The 21,563-nt window shown below is 47.4% G+C and overlaps 2 protein-coding genes across 3 annotated transcripts in view; one reads left to right on the forward strand and one right to left on the reverse strand.

The window, feature by feature from the left end:
• LARP1 (La ribonucleoprotein 1, translational regulator) overlaps window positions 1-5,556 on the forward strand; it is a 44,819-nt gene extending 39,263 nt beyond the window's left edge. For both annotated transcript variants that reach the window (XM_080626972.1, XM_080626973.1), the window contains exon 20: window positions 66-5,556. In XM_080626972.1, the coding sequence (XP_080483098.1) occupies window positions 66-287 (222 nt within the window). In that variant the 3' untranslated portion in view covers window positions 288-5,556. The remainder of the gene's footprint in view (window positions 1-65) is intronic.
• Window positions 5,557-6,565: 1,009 nt separating this feature from the next.
• On the reverse strand, window positions 6,566-13,643 carry FAXDC2 (fatty acid hydroxylase domain containing 2; the record flags this gene model as incomplete). The annotated part of the gene is made up of 8 exons (XM_080627372.1): window positions 6,566-6,722; window positions 7,639-7,805; window positions 8,395-8,500; window positions 9,378-9,583; window positions 9,906-10,027; window positions 10,739-10,842; window positions 10,943-11,031; window positions 13,596-13,643. 8 exons carry the CDS (start codon window positions 13,641-13,643, stop codon window positions 6,566-6,568), a joined length of 999 nt encoding a protein of 332 aa, XP_080483498.1.
• Window positions 13,644-21,563: the final 7,920 nt, after the last annotated feature.

Genomic DNA, 21,563 nt, shown 5'->3' on the forward strand with positions numbered 1-21,563 from the left:
TTGCAGGAAAACGGTTCTTTGATCCAAGGGGAATCTGTGCTGATCCTGGGGTGCTTCTCTTCCAGCCACCCATGGGGGAGGAAGGTGGACACAAGAGATACCCAACGACGTCAGGAGGCGACGGCAGGAAGCGCTACCCATCCCAGTCTTCCAGCAAAACGGTCAGCCAGTGCCCATCCAGCCAAGCCCACGCCTCACCCAGCCAGCCTGCACAAGAGGATGCCAAAAACCTGAGCCAGCAATCCCCTGCCCTGGCGGCTGCAGAATCGCAGACAGTGGGGAAGTAGAGAGGCTGCAGCATCTGCTTCCTGCCAGGGAATGGGGTGGGTTGGTGGAGGACTGGCTCAGAGAAGGGGAGACGTGAGGAGGTGAGACAGGAAGGGAGCTGGAAGGTGGGTGCCCAGGAATAGGCTGCTCTGGAGAAACCTTCAACGCACACGATTTCTTTTCTCTTGTGGCTGGAAAGCAAAGACGATCTGCATCTGAAACACCATTTTGCTATTACAACACCATGGCCAGAGCCAGACCCACTCCCCTTTGCTTTTTCCCTTCCCTCCCCTCCTGTGCGCACACTCATGTCTTAGTGTCTCTTCAAACAAACAAACAAATACGTTCTGGCTGGGTTTAGAAAGGGGAGATTTTTTTATTATTATATATATATATCAAGTTTTAAATTATTGCTAGAAGTTTGTCTGGATTTACCAAAACAAGTCTGCTCTGTGCGGCCCCAACACCTCCCTTTTGTGTCCCCCCTCGCATCGCAGGGCAGCCCGCTCAGGAGGCTCGGAGGAGCGAGGTTCCCTATGAGGGACCGATGCCACAGCGATGCTGCGGAGCCTCTGATCTCCATGACCTGGCTGACATTTCCCATTCCACGTATGGCGGTGCCCCTCTGCCACAACAGGAGCATCGTCCTGTTCGTCCTCCTGGTCCTTCCTCCCCAGTGTCTTCACCTCCAGCCTTCCCAAGGGTCTGGCTCTCCCTCTGCCCACCTCTCTCCCTTCTGTCACGGACAATTTGGAAGTCAACCAAAGGACCTTTGCCAAGGATAGGCTTGTTCTGACTCCTTTCCTGCAAGGACAGCTAGTGGGAAGCCGGCAGGTCACCTGGACTCGAGCCTGCATGGACGGTGCGCCAGCTGCCCCAGGAATGCCCATCACATGCAAAGACAGGACTTTGCTGGAGGTTTTTTTCTCTTCCTTTTCCCTTGAAAAAAAAGAAACAACAACAAAAAAATACCCAAAATCCCTCTAAAAACAACAAAAAAAACTTTTAAAGACACATCTCCCTTTGCTTTCTTCCTTGGAAATATTATTGAAGAAAAAAAAACAACAAAAAAACCCAAAAAATAATTAAAAACAACAAAAAAAGTTGCCTTATGGTGGAGCTGGCCCGGGGCAGCCGCTGGCTCCCTGCACCCTGGGGCATGCTGGGCTCCTGCTCCCCTCGGCCCAGAGACTCCTCACGGCATTGCTGCCGAGCTGATCCTGCCCCGCGGCCTTCCCTCCGACCCCACAGCTCGCCCGGAGCCCCTACAGCCCTGCTCCTCACGGGGGAAGCTGCCGAGGACAGCTGAATCCAAGACTTGTGCTTGCGAAGTAGTTGAAGCCGCTCTGTTGTGTATAGACCATTGTAGCATCCTCCCTGCGACTGCACGTGCTGGTGGCCCCTCTTCTGGCAGGCTGGGGCTGGATGTGGCTCTGATCCTGTCTGTGTCTCCAGTGTGGTCAGGGGGTCACAGCACCTGGAGGGACTGGTCCTTGCTGTTGACACAGGGCTGATGCAGCCCCAGGGAACCCGTTTCTCACAGCATCACTGTTCATGGGACTTGTGCTGGGTGCGAACTGGGGACCTGCCTGGCAAAGGAGAGCTCTCGGCTGGGTTTCCTTGTGCGCCGTGTCTTGGCAGGCGGCTGCCCGGAGTCTCCCTGTGCATCTCCGAGGGCTGAGCTAACACCGTGCTGCTCCTTGCTCGGCCGAGGCAAGGGCATGGCTGCAGAGCTGCTGGGGCATTCACTTGGTTGCTCTACCCAGCACCGGGTGGGTTTGGCAGGCGAACCCTCCCCAGGCTTGTGAGCTGTGTTCCCTCACATGGCGCTTGTGTCAGGGGGCGAGATCTTCTCCTGGGGCCCAGAAGTAGCACTGGAAAGTTGTGCTCGCAACATAAGGGTGAGAAGCAGCCACAGCCGCTTGCCTTGCTGCTGCTGTGCTCCTGGGTTGGGATACCTGCTTTGCAGCTAGCTTGGTTGTGGCTCTGGCACTCTTGAGCTGCAAAGCACACTTCTGTGTACAGTGTGGAGCAGATGGGCTACTCGGATGCAGCTAATTGCGTTACCCAATCTGCAGAGTCACAAGCTGGTAATGAACAGTGTCTCCCCTCTGTATCCAGCTGATGTGGAGTCTCATAGCTGAGAGAGAGGAGTGATCTCAATCCCTACACAGCTGCGAGGCTGATGGGTGAGCAGAGGTCAAGAGGGTGAGCTGGGGCAGGCTGTCCATCAGCGGCTGTGGATGCTCTTGGGGCTCTGGCTAAAGTTGTCACCTTCCCAAACTGACACTGCACCAAAGGTGCTGCTTTGGTGACAGGGCAGGCGGGGGGCAGCGTTGTGAACTGCTGCTGGAACTGAAGCACAGCTGGGCTTGAGTGAGGGTAGCTGCTATGATTGCTGTTTTTCCGCTGGTGTGATCCTGCCCTGGTCTGTCCACCCCTGCCCCGTCACCCTGCAGCGTGGTACCGCTCGCAGGCCCCATTTCAGCACACCAACCTGTCGGAGCTTGCTTCATTACAGCAGTAGTGCTCTGGGATTGCAGTGTGGTAACTGGGCAAGACAGGCAAGTAACGCTTGTACAGTGCTGTGGCCATGACTGTTATCCCTGGATTTCCCCTCTCTTGTGAGCTGGATGGAGTCAGATCTCTGAGGTTACAGATGCGGCCGGGTTTACTCCAATCTGGGAAGGAGAAGCCTCGGAGATAGGGGTTGATCAAGGACACTGGAGATGCGTTGCTGGCTGTTTGCAAGTTGAAGCAGGTCTGGATGTGCCGAGGGTGGTCCTTGCTGCCGTGTCCATGTTCCTTGTCGGTGCGTGTTCTCTTTCAAAGCCAACTGTCTGCGTTTTAGCCACAAACGAAATACGAAGTGAAGAGAAACGAGCTGCTGCTGTGGAGTCGGTGCTTGTGGAGCAGACTGTGGAATTGCTTGGGTGGTAGAAGAGAGAAGAAATTTCCCAGAGAATTTCCCCAAATCTGAATTGATTTTAAATTATTCTTTTCTTTCTAAGGCTGAGGCTCTTGGCACAGGAAGAGGGCACAGGAGATATTTCCCCTGCTCTGCTGAGTCAGTGGTGTGTCGCATCAGTGTGGCTGAGGGCTCTGTGTGAATCCCCTCCCCTGTTTCCCAGGGTGAGGTGGATCAGAACATCAATCCCGGTGGTCCCATCACCCACCAGCTTTGTGGAGCATGTGCCTTGTTTCACTGTGGACAGCAGTGTAGCCAGGGAAAGAAGGATGCGACAGCATGAGGTAGCCATGGCTTGCTCCCAGCTCTCTCACATCGGGGCGCAGTGCCCACCGGTCACAGCTCCATGGTGCATCCTGCACCCCTGTGCTGCTGGTGGCCATGGCAAAGCCCCTGTGCAGTGTGTGGTCAGTGCCAGGGCTGGCTGCAGCAAGGCTTCCGCCTGTCCTGTGCCTTGCATAGGGGACAGGTCTGCAGAGACACTGGACCTCGTGCCACAGAGCTGCATGCAGAAGGCATCGTGCAGTGCTCGCACCACTGCAGGCTGTCCAGAGAGGGGCTGTGCTTTGGAGAAAGCTCTTGCCCTCCTGTGTTTGGCCTTGCTTTTAGCTTGGATGCTTGCCCATGATCATATCTGTGCTGTGTTTAATTCTAGTGGTCTCCGTGGCATCCTCCTGTGAGCATGGCTCCATCCCGCAGCTCACACAGGCTGCATGGTGCTGGTGCCACAGGCACAGCCAGAGGGAGCCCCGGCTGCCCTCAGGCAGGCTCAGGGATGCAGAGCATGGGGAGCGCTCCCCATCTCACCCCTTTTCCTGGGACATCCAGGCTGCCACAGCCTAGGGCTCCTTGCGGGGTCAGCCTGCCTTTGGGATGCAGGCAATTGCAACAGGTACAGAGCCCTGGCACGGAGGTAGGAGGTGTGTTTGGAGAAGGCTTTATTGCTTTGCCATGTTCATCTGGGGGGAGATGGGGGGTATAGATTAAAGTAATAATCCTGCTGCTCCATTTGCCTGCCTGTCCCTCTTCTGCTGCCCCCCTCGCACCCCAATGGTGCCACTGTAGCCCTTGGGGTCCCTCAAGTTTCGGCAACTGCTCGTCTTGCTTGGGACTGGTCGATTGTACTGTAACAATACGATGTGTTAACCTCAGCATCTTGCCACGTGTCTCTACACGTTCCGCACGGCAGAGCAGAGGGGGCCTTTAGCTGTTAATGCCTTTCCAGTTATTGTATCAAAAGGAAAAGAAAAAGGAAAAAAAAAAAAGAAAACTGTACATGTAGCAAGCTGTGTTTGCAATGCTCATTCCCCCCATCTCCTCCGAGGCTGGTTATGTCCCTTTGTCACTGTTCTGAAATGAATTGCTAGGCTCTTTTTTAAGAGAGGGTTGCTACACTTGGTGTTAAATGCCTCGTTGACTCTTTAATTTGGGTTTTTTCCCCCCCTAAGTTTCCAGTACAGGTAATAGATGGATTACTTCCTTTTTTCCTTTTCTGTTTTTTATTGTAAAGACAACATTCATCTCGGGGCCCGGGGGGGGCAGCGTTTCAATGAGTAGTTTACAGTTTCACTTTCTGCAGACACTTGAACATAGGACCGATGTATCTGTGACAAGCACATCCCCTCAGTGGGAAGCTCCAGAGGGAGCAGGGAGCACCTTGGGTACCACCTGCCCTGGGTCCCTGCACTGTCCCCTGTGGTTTACCCTCTGGGTGACAGCCCAAGTGGCACCTCTTGGTCCCTCGAGCCTCCCTGGAGCAGCCCTGCTCCTCCTCTTCCTGTCCTGGTCCCATTGGGGTTGGAAACCTTTGGATGCGTGGCTCAGAGCCCCTCACTGAGCTGCGCACTCGCTTGGAGCAAAAGGGGTGATGTTTCCATGTGCTGGCCCTTCTCCAGCCCCGTGTGTGTCCCAACCTCAGCCTTCTGTTCCCCCAAACTAGAAAGTGTGTGCAACCTTCTTCAGCTGCATTTATCGTAGAGACAAACCTAAAATGACTCATCACAGACTATGTATCACTTGGGAGGAAAAATCTTGTTAATATGGCCCCGCTGTACATGATCCATCCTCTGTCGATAGTACATAATCTTTGACCCATGTGCTAGGATCATCATCACGTATAAAAGGAAAAGAGGAAAAAAAAAATGTAAAATACTTGAATGAGAGCTTGTATTATAACATTAATATTATTCAGAGTATCTGCTTTCTAGGCTGATGTGATTCATTATTCTAGTAATGCTTTAGTCCTTTGTAATTTGTGGTAATTATGCTTTTTCCTTTTTAATACAAAAAAAATGTATAAAAATAAAAACTTCAAAAGACAACGGAGCCTGAGCTGTGTCCTGCTGAGCAGGGGGAGGAGTGAGCAGTCTGCCCTGTGTGTGCATCCCCGGGGGGCCTGGTCCAGAGGTGGTGAGAGATGCATCACTGTTGTCCGAGGCCTCCAGACAAGATGGAGGCTTGAAAAGATCTGAAGGGAACTGGCAGCATCTTGGTTGTGTAGATACAAACAGATGTGCATGAAGGTGTGTTCTGTTGGGTCCTTCCTTAGGGTTCCACTGCTCTCCACACAACTCGGGCAGTTGGAATCTTCTTCCCTTGGCAAGTCTCTTTCCATAGGTTGTCACTGTACACTAGGTTGGGTTCTGTCTCCTTTGGGGGTGTGGGGAATGAGATGCGGCTCAGGAGGAGGCTTCTGCCATGTCACGCATCAGCTGCCGGCTCTCCTTCCCTGTCCCATGAGGGGAAACTCGCTGTTTGCAGGCGTAGGTTTGTGGAGCACAAATGAGGATGTGACCACCCTTCATTCAGAGCTGGCACAAAGAAACTGCTCAAGGGAAGTCAGGCCTCTGCATGTGCAAGGTAAAGTGTTCCTAAAGCCCCGTGACTTCCCATGGGGTTGCATCCCACATCCCGGGCATCCTGAGTCTCAGAAGAGAGGGTTTAATCCCATGTGGTTGCCATGATCTGGTTGGTATTTCTATAGAATGCTGCTGAGAGAGGCCAAAGCAGAGCCTGTGAACACTGCTGTGTTAAAACCTTCATAATGAGAGCACCCCAGGAACTCCCCACGTGGCCCAGAACACAGTGCCCCAGCGCAGGCAGCTGGAACCAAGCAATAGTGCAAGTAATGAAAACACTCAACTTTGTTTAAAAATAGCTTCCTAGAGCAGTGGTTTGTGTCTTGGGGAGAAAATAACAGCAGCAAAAGCGCAGGCATCTCAAGTAGCGTGTTTACGGTCAGCTTTGGGCTCTGCTATGTGTGAACAATAACTTGGGTCCCAATGCAAATACTGTTTGGCACAAATCATTGTCTCTGGCTGCTGCCTTGGCTCACTCTGCCCTCCTGGGTGCGTCAGGAATGCTTTGAGACAGCGGCGTGAGGCTGAGCAGGACCCTGTGTCTCTCGTAGGCTTTGGTCTGTCTGAACACTGTATCCGTTCCATGCAGGTAATCCAGCACTCCCAGCACTCCGTAGCACTGGTTGAACCTGGGAAACAGGGAATGAGCATCACTGGATGTTACTGGCATTACCCTGACCTCCCTACTTCCATCTCCATTCGGAGCCCTGATGATCCATGCAACTTCTGCCACTGAGAGCATCTTGGCTCTGCAGTGCTGACATGAGCTGAGCTTGAGGATAGGACTGGTAATGAGAACCAGCACTGTGGTGTGGGTGATGTCCAGCACTTGGGTGTTGATAGGGCTGCCACGCTGGCTCTTTCTGCAGGAGGGGCAAGCTGTTGAGGGGAATAAGTCTGAACTGGGAGCACATGTGAGAGATGGGAACAGCTCTTGCACTGCTGTGGCATTATATCCCCAGAACAACCTGCTGGAACCCTGCTCTCTCCACTGTAAGAGGTGACCTGGAACCTCCGGGTTAATGGGGATTGCCTAAGCAAGGTGTTATCTGATCAGTGTTACTAATCCCCCTCTATGGGAAAGGGACAGAGAGGCTCCTGCAAATCTATTCCAGCTTTGTGGCTTGCCCTTGCTCTGTCTTCATTCTAGATCACATGCAGTTCTCCTGAACTCCTAGGAAGAGCCTTGCACAGAACTGTCTGCCCTGTGCTCATGCTGGGGGAAGTCCAGTGGTAGCTGCTACTTCTAGCCTACTATGTGCTTTGTTCCCATGTAATCTCCAGGAACTTGGAACGCCAGCCTCAGCGTTCCTGCTTTGGAGGAAGTTTCAAAGTCATCTGCTGGAGGAGGCTGGATGTCAATGAGGTGCCCAGCAGCCGTAGGGCTGGAGTCCTCCAAAGCCCTGTCTCTTTAACTGCTTTAGGAACCAACAGCATTCAGCTGGCTATCGGGATGGGGTAAGCTTCTCCTATGCAAGCCCACCTGACCCTCGGAAAGGAGCTTTGCAGGAGGGGAAGAGGGAGCCAAGCAGTGCCCAAACCTACTTGAGGTGGTGGAAGTCGTGGAACTCCGGTGACGGCAGGAAGGGCAGGTGGTATCCACAGTGTGAGATGCTCGTTGTTACCAGAGCGAGGGAGAACCACACTGCGATGGAAATGATGTGAGAGCCCATGAGCATCGGGCCGGTCATGGCAGGCAACATGTTGGAGAGCTAGAAATGAATAGCAAACTCAGCCTTGTTAATGGGTCCATGACAAGCAGATTCAAACACCTTGCTAAAATCACAGCAGCATCAAAGGAAGAATTAGTGAGCTGAGTTTTACTAACATAGTCCCACCCCAAGCTCTAAGCTTGTACTAGAAGTTAGACTTGAGATCAACCGACGGTTGTGAAGGCAGCATCATTCCAGTAAATCCCCCCTGGAGCCCGAGGTCTGAATTTCATCTTCTTGGAATAATCTGAAGCTGCTCTTGGGAAACCTCAGTGTAAAAGGGCAGAGCCTGTGGACATGCGCAACAGCGTCAATGTGATGACTCAGCTGCGTCACCTCATCGTGTCCTACCAGTGGCACAAATGGCCGTTGCTGCCCGGATTAATTATCTGTTGGAGGTCCTTGGATCTGTGCTCTTAAAGCATTCGGTATGAACAGATACTGCAGCCCTTCTACAGCCAAGTAGCACCTGGCAGTGCAGCTGAACTTCCTAAGAAAGAAGTGCTGTTTAATTTGCTTTTCTTACCACTCCTTCTCATCCCATGGCAATCACACTCTGTGCAGGGTGACCATGAGAGAATCCACTTACTATGTGCTCTACTGGGTGAGCATAAATCGAGACCACGCCAATGGGGGCTGTCCATTCATGGTGCTTCTTGTGAATGTGCTTATACAGGAGTGGGAGGTGAACAAGCCTAAGCAGAGAACACAGAGAAAGGCAGGGTCTGAGCTCTGCAGGAAAGGAACATGGGGGAACATAACACAGAATTGCTGCTGGGGACTTGCTCATGCCCCTTCTAACATAACAATTTTGGAGCAGTGGGATAAGAGTGTAGGAGTCCTGGTTTCCCTCTCTGTATTGAATATTGTGGCCTTACTCAATTGATGTGCCACTGGCTGATGTTAAACTTAAGTCCAAATAAGTCCCTAATGACTCTTGCCCAACCCTGGGAGCACTCCTTAGGGGAAGATGTACTTTGTATTTTCACTGTTTTGACTTTTCCTGCTGGCAGCTACCAGAGTCAGAACTTCAGGTTCTGGGGGTTCTTTGTAAGAAATGGCTTTTTGAGTTTTTTATCTGCATTTGTCCAAAAGGGAAACCTATTGCTGAGAATGCTGCACTTGCTCCTGAGCGGTCTTTCGCAGGCTCTTTTCTTCCTTGCTTTAGTGCTTAGAAAGCCTGCAGTGTCAGGAGCCCTGTTCCGTAGGTGCCGTACAAGTGAACAGTACCTCAATCATTGACCTCTTGAGCTTTTTTCTTTCAGGACAGTCTTGTTCTTCTCTTTTCAAGGAACACTGGGTCACAGCTTTGGTGTAAAGCTGTCTGGGCTGTTTCTTCCTTAGCCTTTAAGCTGCTCCACCTTTGTAATTTAACCCATTTTTCTTACTGTAGTTATTGGCAGCACCAAAGCCTCACGTTGTAAGGGTGGATTTCAGGACTTGTAAGTCATCTCATATATGTAGAAGATAGGTAGAAGAGGGGGGGACTGGGACTACAGCTGTTGCATGAGATGGGCATGAGCTTAAAGGCATGGAGGAAACCACAAAGTCCTGTTCTTGTGCTCAGCTCACCTGTGTGTATAATAGAAGAGAATTTCCTCCACTATGGTAAAGGTGCTCATCTCCAGAAGGAACCAGCGGAAGGGGGGTAACTCCTTGCTGAAGGTGTTGCCCCACCACTTCAGGATGTAAAACATGGGCAGAAGCATGGGCAAGGAGATAAAGACCTGATTGCACAGCGCTGTGTAGATGGCATGGCGCAACTTCTTTGTGTCCACCTGCAAAAGAGAATTTGGGATTTGAGACTAAGTCAGGAGCAATGCAGCTTTGAATGGGAAGGAGAAAGAGCTGTAAGTTTTGTAGGCAGTTCCCATGTTAGTTTTGTGATCAGCTTTTTAATAAGCAGCCAATTCAGAGCAGATCAGCAGCTTCATCACAAGAACTGCCTTCCCCTCTACAGTATATATGGAAAATACAGCTTGGTTGTCCTTGAATCCTGGTTGCAAGAGGAAAGTGTAATGGGTTCTTCCCCCTGCTCCTAGCTTGAGAGACAGCAGGAAGTGTTTAGCAAGCAGAAAAGGCAGAGTGAGAAATACTTACAGGATCATTCTTGCCCAGCTGAATGCGATAGCGAGTAATGAAAGTTGGCTTTCCTGTTACATCAGCTACCATAAGGATTCCATTGAAGCACCAGAAAGCCAGGGCAGGCACCAGTGCAGCCCCTGTGGCATGAGGAAAGGGCAGAGATGTGAGAATAAATTGAGGCTAAATTGGAAACAAAATACAGTGGCATCATATCCAGAGGACCCTGCTGGGACCCAGATGTGCCGGATGCATATCCCCTGCACTGAAGTGCTTTAAAATGGAATATGGGTACGTTCATTATCCAAGACCTAGGAAATGGGAGAATGTTATAGACAAATGTCTCATAGTTTGAAACGTGCCACAGCTGAGGCCAAGAAAGGGCTTTTCTGGGAGGCTGAGGGATCTTTGTCATGGGTGGTTTTTAAATGCAAGTAGGATAAGGTTGAGTTGATCTCTTGGACCTTGCAAGATCCCTACCAGGCCTGTTCACCAGCTGTAATCGCAGACAGAGAAGTTATATAGGTGCTATGGCAAGAGTGAAATTCACTGATTTTACTCCATTTTTCAGTAATTCTACTGAGTCATTCAGTTCTCACAGGAGCAAAGTGTCTCTGCTTTATGAAGCCTTTTCAGCAGCAGCAGAAAGATCAACCTTTTGATCTGTACAGGGTGTCTAATGTGAAGAGTCCAAAGCCAGCACAGTGGCACTGTGTCAGCTCTGTCTCTCTTTGAAGCTTACGTGTGCTTTTTCAGTGAGAGGATTAGTGAGTTTAGGCAGGCATGTCCACGTCCCACTTTTAGATGTAACACAAGGATGGTTCCTACAGTAGAGAGCTGCTAAAACTCACCAAGTAAGAAGAGTGTCGACTCGTTTCCCTCTAACAGGTAGTAGAGTTTTAGCCACGTTGTTTGACAGAAATGGCCCAAAGTGTCCCAGATATTCTGCACATACCTGCAGGAATAAGTGTTCTTGGTTGCTCGTCTTTTCATCATCCGCTTCCCCTCTCGACAAAAAAGCTTCTCCTCAAGCCCCCTTGTTCAAACCATCTTACCAAGCAGAGCTCTCTAAGGCAGTGAATAGGAGCAGACTTGCTCCGAGGACACAGGCAGTGACCTTCACGGCGTCCCAGAGCTTCTCTTCCTGCGAGCAAGCAACAAGAGTGAGCATGTGCTGCTGTGTCCTGCACTAGCACTTTCTGTGTTTGAAATGCAGGCTATGAAGGCAGTCCTATGATGGGCTGTTTTGTTTCACAAACACTCGAAAGAGCACAACAACAAAGCTGTTATAGGACATTGTGTGTGATTGAGCAGGGGGAAGTACGCACACATCCATCTGCCATGCTTACAGAGACCTGAAGGGTCTGACATGGAATTTCTCTGGAATAATCAAAGGGAGAGAAAGGGCCACTGATTTTTCCCTCTTTGCTTTCATTTGGCATACTTCCTGGTACCTGGAGGACTACAATGTAAGGGGCTTCTGGATAACCACAAGCAGTTGGAAAGGAAGAAAGGGTAAAGAACTCCACCTCAACAGCTCCCTCCCTCTGTATTTTCTCCCTCTTGGCATGCAGTTATGCTTCCTCCTATAGTAGTCAAGAGCCGCTGTGCTCAGATGAACTGAGTAACAGCTCCAGTTAATCCAGAATCACTCCTCTCCACTTTCCTCTTTGCTTTGAAGACTGATTGTGAAGTCAGGCTCTTGTGCCCAGAACCTTGCCTGTTCTTTTCCCCACAAGTGTAAGAGAGGTTTAATACCTTTCCTTGCATAATGCACTTTGTGTGCCTTTAGGCCATCACAGGTACAACTAAGCTCTAGTACTGAGAGTACCACTTGGGTAATAAGTGCCATCTGTATGGAACAACTGTACATGAACAAGGAGCTAAAATACTCCAAAGTATAAAGTGCAATAACTCCCTGCTCTCAGTCACAGAAATGTTATCTACTGAACAAATATTCCTGTGTACAGTATAAGGACATAAAATCTGATGTTACTGTGACTTTCTTATCACAATAAGGATTTTAACTACAAAAAGCAACTTCAATGTGAGCATTTAAAGATCCAAACCCAAGTTGTTTAGCAAATATATGACAACTGTATCATTAACTATCTATCTTTTAGAGTAGCCCAAGGTGGAACTGGTTCTAGAGTTCAGCAGTCTTAGTTTGGGTTTTCTTGGGTGGGTGTGCATTGTATTTATATCCAGGATAAGTGTTTAAAAAGAAATCAGTGGACTTCTAACAGACTATAGTGTACTAACCAGTGAGTGTCTGTTTCATTATTCTCTCCTTCCTGTTTTTAAGCTGTTGTTGTTGTGCTGCACAAACAGACTGGAGTAAAAATAGCATGATTCACAGTTGCTGTCCTGCTTGTCTCCTGTCAGAGAGGACAAACAGCTCACTAGTAAATGCTAAATGCAGGTGTGTTTAGGGTAATGCAATATGGAGGAATCCTCTCTACACGGCTTTCAGTGCTTTAAGATTAGGTAACAGCTACAGAACCTTAAACATTGCCCAGGACTTGTCAGCACTATCTGTCTGTGCCAGGACAGAACTTTGCTCATTAGCACTGAAACTTTCCCTGTTAAAACAAACAACCTTCATCTCTTATCATTTATTTTTAATCGAGTTAGGAACTGGGAGTAATTTAAAGGACTCTTGCCCTACAGCTTGATGTTTGTGAACCCTGCAGTTTTACATTGGAAGCAATGCAATCAGTTGCCAGCATTATCACTGGTGTACTGAGCTACAGATGGAAGGCTGGCAAAAGCCACCTATTCCAGCTTCAGAGGGTGCCTGCTGGATTCAGGGTTGGAGATCTGCTCTCTCAGCAGTTTCATACTTCCATTTGCATTCGTGTTGCATCTCGTGTCTGCTGACATGAGATAAGACTCTCTTAATCTCTAGACCCTGGAACACTATCTTCTTATTATCTGGAAAAAAGGTTACAAAAGCTATACAAAGCTTTTGTAACATTCTTAAGGGAATGGTATCCATAAATCCTTCTTCTGGGATGAAGGAAGAACACACCAAATTAAAAACTGATGTTTTACAAGGTCAGGATTTTTAGTTAGACCAAATGGTATTTCAGTTATTTAGCACCTTGCAGCTGAAGAACTGAGTTTCAAAAACTATTAACTCCTAGTGCTCATCATCACTGTGTGTGTCCTGCTTTGAGACAGGACAGAAAGTGGCTGAAGCTCAGCACTTAAGCTATTTTAAAAGCCCTTTGGCTTGTTTTGAGGCTGTGTTTTTATTGCATGTGATGAAGTGATTACCTGAGTGAGTCCCACACTGTGGAATTACATGAGCTGTAGGAGCACAGAAATTTATATAGGGAAAAAAAACATCTTGTTCATCAAGTCCCAGTGCTACCACCCTGTTTCTCTTCATGACAACAGCTCCAGCACATTAGTTGCCAAACTTTGATCCATCTTGCCTTTAAAGGGCTTGCAGAAATTGGAATATTCCTTAAGTGTAGAAGAGGGAAACATTGTTCAGCAGGACCACTTTGAGGACTGGGCTTAGCTAAATGGCACAGCTTCTGGTTACAGGGGAGTGCTGTGATCTCTTGCCATACAAGCAAAGATAACAGACCCTTTGGCACTTGGTGCTGTAGCTGCAGGTCACTGGAAGGCAAAAATGCTGGGAAGCTGTTGCTGTAGTGGTAAGAGATGATACTTTAAAAGATAACCTTGAGTCTTTACCTGCTTCTGCTGCTCAGCCATGGTGGGATACCCAGAGTCTCTTTTCATCTGAAATAAACAGTGATCTAAGTAAGTGAGCCCTGTACAGCTGGAAAGTGGAAGAATACACTGCTGACAACAGCAACCCCCTCAGCTTCTAGGTCAGTTGCAAAACTGTCAAATATTTATTCTCTGTGCCCTGTCCCGTCCTGCTCCCTCCTTCATCTTGGCTACTGAGCAAACTGAGCTCTTGAGGAGAGAAATCCCCTTATGTCCTGATGAGTATTGTCTACAAGACTAACAGGGATGCAGGGGTAACAAAGAAACATGGAAGAACAGCCAAACCCAAAGCTTGTGGTCGTGGCACTCGTGTGTTGTGGCGCAGCTTCCTCCCCTGATCTGGCCCAGGAATACATTGCACCCAGTGAGAACTCCAGCCCTTCACTGACTGCAGGGAAATAATGACATGGAACCTGTGCTCTTCCAGAACGGTGACATGTTGTTAAATTAACAAGGATGGAAACAAAAATCCAGCTACAACAAAGTGAGTTTGTGCCATGAAGAATTAACACAGTAGAGGCCCCCACAGCCTTCGCTCATGGCAGAGGAACTATAAGTTACAGCTTAAGAATACGGTGAGAAAATCATCTTTGCTTCAAGTCCTGCTATGGTCAGTTTAGTGGTCCTAAATGGACATGATCTTGTAATAAATGTCCCTGCATTTGACCGTTTGTTGCTGGGTTTGGTAAAAAATAAAATAGAATTAAAATAAAATAAGCCCCAAGGTTAAAGTAGCTGCTGGGGCTTCACTGCTGGCCATGGCCATGGCAAGATCTCTGTATTTCAGGACCTGCTGTTGCTGTCCTAGTGTAACTGTTTTGATATTGCTGCATTCTTACTATAAATTATAATAAGCAAAAGCTAACAAAACGTTCCTTAAAGACTTCTTGGTTTCACCTGAACACAAACACATGAATTCTAATATGACGGCCAGATTACTCATGGCTGCAGAATTAAATCTTTTTTACTTTTCATGCTCAGAAGAATATTCAAGCAGAGGCAAAATGTGTTACCTAAAGTATAAAAAGAAACAGTTGGAAATGTATTCATTAGAAAGATGATATTCCATTGCCCTTCTGATGGTAGCAAGCCTCTTGGGAGTACTCCTCTTGCAGCGTTTCAGAGAGGAGGAATACACTGCCAAAAAGAAGTCCCTATGTTAGCCAGAAGGTTTGAAATGATAGCTTTCTGCATACACCCTTACAAATGCAACTCAGTTCATTTATAGGAGTTTCCAGCTCTGTTTCCCTGTGTTCCCTATGTTATATCCCTATGTTACTATGCACGTCAAGGAGCATGAGACAAAAACTGGACACCTTCTTTCTGCTCGCATTCCTGTTTTCCCAAGGACAGAAAAGGACAAGGCCAGCCACCACACCACGTACTTCAGTGGAAGAAGCTGATGATAAATGGTTCTGAGAAGAAGAAATATAATTAGGCAAGAAGTGATTTGAAACCTGAGGCCATGGATCTGAACTCCCAACCCCCTGTTTCGAAACAGGGCTCTGTGTGCTCCTATGGGAAATGCTCACTTTTGGTAGCAGCCTTGAAAAACATAAACAAGTTAACTCTGCCTCCTTTAGCCAGAGCAGTAGCGAGAGAAGTGCCCTGAGGTGGTGTTGGTTAAAATGAGAATGTGTTAAGGAAGTCGCAGTGTCCTAGGCCTTCTCATGTTTCCTGAGATCTGGAGTTCCTCACTATTAGACTTGTGAGCTATTGGAGCCAGTATGAAAGGTCTTCTGTGTATTTTATTTCTCCACTATATCAAGTTTGCCAACATAACCTGATTGAAAAAATATAGTTGGACTCTAACATATCTTATGAGGAATACCTGAAAGTAGCAACCACGAATAACTTGCCAGCCTGAACAGAACAGCATAAATCACTTGCCACGGGACAAATGGATCTTATCTTCATTTCCAAAAGCCCTTCTGATTGCAGTGATGTATTCACGTTATGAAACATGCACTATACACCTATCTTGTCACACAGGTCCTCTCAACGCAGGTGTGCCCTGCCTCCAAGAAAGCACTACTAATGCTCAAAACATGTCCAACTTGAATAATCCATTCCTTTATGAGGCTTTGCTCCATTCCAGCTTTCTTAGCAGGTTGTTTGGAGCCCTGAACAGTTGAGTTCTGAGTGTCAGCATGGAGAGAGATTCCAAAGCTTCTCTGGGAAAACTGTCCAGGTATTTGACTACCTTTGCTGTGATTTCCCCCATGCAGTACCTAATCAGAATGTCCCTTGTTATATCTCATATCCCTTGCCCTTTTGCTATGTTGTCTTCTCTACCACCACCCGGGAGGGAGATGAAAACAGCAATATGAAATGATTCTGCTGACACTGTACAGCAAATAGCATTGTCACAGTTTTCTGTGGTTAAAGAGATTATTCAGCTCTGATGACCTTGTGGTACAACATTACCTCTCAGGGAGGCAGATGGTAGAGTGGTAGATGTGTTTTTTCTTGATTTCAGTAAGGCATTTCATACTGTCTCCCACAGCATCCTCATAGATAAGCTAAGGAAGTGTGGGCTTGATGATCAGGTAGTGAGGTGGATCAAGAACTGGTTGAAAGGAAGAAGGCAGAGAGTTGTGGTCAATGGGGCAGAATCTAGCTGGAGGTCTGTGACTAGTGGAGTCCCTCAGGGGTCGGTGCTGGGACCAGTGCTGTTTAATATTTTCATCAGCGACCTGGATGAGGGAACCGAATGTACCCTCAGCAAGTTTGCTGATGACACTAAGCTGGGAGGAGTGGCTGACACGCCAGAAGGCTGTGCTGCCATTCAGCGAGACCTGGACAGGCTGGAGAGTTGGGCGGGGAGAAACTTGATGAAATTCAACAAGGGCAAGTGTAGAGTCTTGCATCTGGGGAGGAACAACCCCATGGACCAGTACAGGTTGGGGGTTGACCTGCTGGAAAGTAGTGAAGGGGAAAGGGACCTGGGGGTCCTGGTGCACAGGAGGATGACCATGAGCCAACACTGTGCCCTTGTGGCCAAGAAGGCCAATGGCATCCTGGGGTGTATTAGAAGGGGGGTGGTCAGTAGGTCAAGAGAGGTCCTCCTTCCCCTCTACTCTGCCCTGGTGAGACCGCCTCTGGAATATTGTGTCCAGTTCTGGGCCCCTCAGTTCAAGAAGGACAGGGACCTGCTGGAGAGAGTCCAGCGCAGGGCAACTAAGATGATTAAGGGAGTGGAGCATCTCCCTTATGAGGAAAGGCTGAGGGAGCTGGGTCTCTATAGTTTGGAGAAGAGGAGACTGAGGGGTGACCTCATCAATGGTTACAAATATGTAAAGGGTGGGTGTCAGGGTGATGGAGCTAGGCTTTTCTCAGTGATGTCCAGTGATAGGACAAGGGGTAATGGGTGTAAACTGGAGCATAGGAGGTTCCATGTAAACATCAGGAAAAACTTCTTTACTGTGAGAGTGACAGAGCACTGGAACAGGTTGCCCAGGGGGGTTGTGGAGTCTCCTACGCTGGAGATACTCAAGGCCCGGCTGGACAAGTTCCTGTGTGATGTACTCTAGGTTACCTTGCTCTTGCAGGGGGGTTGGACTAGATGATCTTTTGAGGTCCCTTCCAACCCTCGGGATTCTGTGATTCTGTGATCTCTGCTAGCTGCTTGATGGAAGGCTGCTAAAACTTTGTGTGTGAATGAGCTCACAAGCAGAGCACAGCAGAGAATGTGATTCTGCTTTGAGGTTTTAGGAGGAGAAAGAGCCATTGCTTGATCGAGTCCCACATTCTGTGAGTTTAGGAAAGAGTTAAAATTATAAACATGGTTCTAGTAGTACTCCTTTTAAATAACCAAATTATGATACAAGTCTTGCTTGGGCAAAGACTTCCAGTTCAAAACAATCCTATGCATCTCCTTACCCTCCCTCTCCCCAGAATCTCAGGTAAGTCATATTTACAGGATAGAAATTGACATTGCGTGCCTTAAACCAAGATAAACTTCAATGGATGAGGATTCCCGAAATATATCATTGCCTACTTTCTTTTATTGTTGGAAAATAGCTCTTCTGATTCAGAATACACCAAATACATTAAAAAAACATTGGTGTAACCAGGGCTCTTTCTGCAAACAAAAAAGCCATTCAGCTTCTTGGCACTGCTCTCATGTTGGCAGGTTACACAGCCCTGAATCAACCAGTGAAGATCTCAGCTGCCTGCAGCTATTTCCAAATATCAGCTAGAACTGGTGCTGATTCAAAAGCAGGGTAAAAAAGGTTCCTTTTTGGTTATTTCAAATTAGTTAACACAAAATCTGATTCAAACTAAATTTTCACCCCTAAAGTAATTGTTTTTCCAATCAGCGCCTTGATGTTAAAGGGGAAACAAAACATGCACTGGTCCATAAAGAATTCCAATACATTTTGTTTAATTATTTCCATGTACTTCATTGCTTGTCCAACAACTGTTCATTAAGTCACAGGTGTATTTTTACTGAATTTTCCACTTCAGGTATCAGAAAAAGCCAGTTTGTCTGAGTCATGTTTTGAAATGCTCAACATCATCTGAAAAGGAAAGAACTGCTCTATTTTTAATATCTGTTTTAACATTTATATTATTATTTATAACCCATCTCTGCTGTCCCCTCAATTTCTGTTGCCCCAAGCTGAGGCTTCTCCTCATATTATACCCAGTCCTGTGTCCTGACAGCAGCCAGACCATCCTGCTGCTGGCAGGCACAGCTCAGTAATACACCACACTAACAGGCAGTAATACACTACACTACTACTAAGTACATCGCTGTGATGGACTGCCTGTCCACCCCAGCTTCTTGGTATTCCTCCCTCCTGCTTGATTCTTCTGTTGTAAACCTTATTTCACTTGAATCAACCTTTACAGTGCCCAGACAGTGGAAAACAACCCACCTGAGAGGGAGAAAGGCTACAACCATCCATGCAAGTATAGAAAGGGAAAAACATAAGGACAGCTTACCTGGTCACCCAAAGAGTTTCATATCAGCCACGCTATGTGGGCAGACACAGGACTAGATGTCGTGTTTGGTGGATGTTTCGCTGTGCCAAGCACTGCACAGGTCTGAAGGCAGCCAGAGTTCCTAGAAGAGCTTACACTCATCCTTTACACAGACGTACATTGCCTTTGAACGACTTCCTCAATGTTTCTATCACATCTTTTCAAGCTGCTACACCCTTGACTCCTGCCTGCCCGTTCTCCTGCTGACAGCAGCCTAAGAGAGGTCCTTTGTGCCCATTCAGAGCCTGGGGTTCAGCTCCTCACCTTTCATTACTGCTGTGGAAACTTTATGAGGGTTTAGGTGAAGGAGACGGGGGTGTGTTTCCAAGCAGGAGCTGGCTATCCCCTCCCAGGCAAGTCATGTGAAGCCAGTGCCATGTCACTGTTAGTACTGGCAGCATTCCCGGCGTGCATACACAAGCTGTCACTCAGTTAAGCATTAGGAATACATTTCTGCAGGTAAGAGTCTTAATGGCTGTATCTGAGAATAAAAAAGCCACCTAACCCTTAAAGATAAATAGTTTTTATAATGCACTAACTCATGTTTTGAGCCCAAAATAGCCAGTGCAACTGAATGGGTCAAAAGTGTACTTGCTAAAAGCAATAAGGGTCACCGCAGAATTTGGTGAACCCCAGCAGTCCAGTTTTCCTGGTGTCTATCAGTTATACCAATGCTGCTGCTACATGGTGTCCTCAATCAGCTACAGGTACAGTTTCCATCTGTAAGGACAAGATGCAAATAGGTTAAAATGTGGTTGGGCTCAGTTGTCTTTAAATACAATGTTTACAGACCACAAAGTCTGTAATTATGCTGTTGCAAAGAGCAAGATGGAATTTGCAGTAGCATTGGTCTTTATTATGCAAATGTGGCCCCAATCTCTGTTACTTACCTCATATACAGTGCTCTTTTATGAATTAAGCGTGAAGAATTGAGGGTGTTACTTGCCATAACTTCTGAGATTTATTTTTCCACACAAGGAATAACAAGGAATACCACCTTGGTCTCACAGCACTGTATGGCCATCCATAGGTGAAGCACCACCTCAAGCTAGCAGCAGCTATTGCTGCAGAGAGACTTGCAAGCATGAAGAACAGTTGATGCCTCATTGTCTGTGCCCTGTTCCTTGTCCCTACCACTACTGCCTTCATCCTGGAAAGAGAGTATTCCCAGAACTCCCCTCACACTGTCCTCTTAGCACAGTAAACATTCGATGTTGCTTCATTTCACATTTAAGACTCTGTTACTGTTTTATTTGTCACTTTCTCTTGACTAATCCAAACTATTCTCTAGTAGGAAAAGAGTTTGTAATTTTCAGCTGATGCTACCCATTGTTATTTATCATAAGACAGCAGACTCAACGGGGAGGAATGCGATTCCTTTCAGGTATTTCCACACGTGCAGAGGAGGAAGTGGGAATTGGCATTTCAAGAGGGGTGCTGTATGAACGTTGTCCTGAGATGACCTTTCTTTGGGCTGGAGGTTGCACTGAGAGGACCGTTCATCCAATAGCCAAAAGTGGATGATAAGCCGGTGAATTTCACAGAGGTCAGTGCTGCTTTTAAAGTGCTGTTTGATTCCGACATTGATTATGTCTGAAATATTTATACCCAACAGGAACAGAGGATTCAGCATATTAGTCATGAGGATGTGAACATCATTTACCTTCTACTGCAAGTTTGTGTCTAGGGCAGGTGGGCAGCAGTCTAAAAGCTGCCTCTGTCAGGTGGCTTGCGTCCTGCTCTGCTGTCTTCACTACAAACACCCCAACCTCAGTGCTGAGGCATGCACAAAGTCTGATCTCTTCTCAGCAGAAAGGCTTTTGGATCTGATGCTTCATAAAATAACTTCTCTTTGTTCACTCTCCATTTCTGCAATAGTCACTATTTCACTGGCTGAAAAAATCATTAGAAGGATAAAACCTACGCATTGCCTCTCAGGATTGTGCAAACCCACACTGATGGCTCCTCTAACATGGAAGAGGAACCTGAACTGAGTGCACCTCACTTCATTAACCCCCTGCGTTCTCAACTGTATTCCTACCCAGCTGCCAGGCAGATGTGTGCCACCACTCAGTACTGCAGTGGCAGGCTTTGGGAGCGTCTCTGGGCAACAGAATGGTTAGGAAAATGCAAACGATGGCTTTGTTGTTACAGTTCAAACATGTTCAGCAATAGCTGCTTCTTTTTATTCACTTTTTAAGGCTTCCATAAGTAAGTTTTTTACCATTTGTGGTGCTGTCACTAAGCTCTAAAGGAAATGCAGAACTGCTTCAACAGGGCATGATCCAGGACATGGGGCTCCAGCTGGCGAATATGAAAGTATTGAGCTATGGCCCTTTATTCCACCTTATGATGTATTACATCTACACAAAGCATTTTAACTCTGGTCCTAACTACAGAGGGTGTGAGGGCTTTTCAGAAGCCGGCTTTGGAGGCTGGACCTGAAAGCAAGTTTGGTTACTTCCAAATACAAGAACTATGGGACTTTCCTAAGGAGCAGGGTGCCTTTTCCTGCTATTCTTCATCCTCATTAGCAGTGATCAAAATTAGCCATGATTGAAACAAATTCTGATCTCCTTCAGTAAAATATGTCTCCAGCTCTCCCCAGCAATGGTTCTAAATATCCTTGGATAGCTTTTTTTCCAACTACACACAAACTGTTAAACATTACAGGCACAATTTGTCCCAAGTGATTATTTCCTGCAATACATTTTTTATTACAGTAGCAAGGCACACATATTTTTCCTGTGCTGAGATGATCCATCCTCCCTGTTCCCCCTGGATTCACCATACCTTTAAGGGCTGAGTTTATGAGCGAGACAAATGATATCTGTGTTTTGCTCTGAACTCTATAGGGAAAACCCCTAACCTTATACTTAGAGAGTGCTGTAATCCAACCTACTCTATTTACCTGCTACCAACGTGTGTTTTCTTGCATGA

This window comes from Psittacula echo (genome assembly GCF_963264785.1).
Source record: "Psittacula echo genome assembly, chromosome: 11".
Taxonomy (NCBI): Eukaryota; Metazoa; Chordata; class Aves; order Psittaciformes; family Psittacidae; genus Psittacula; species Psittacula echo.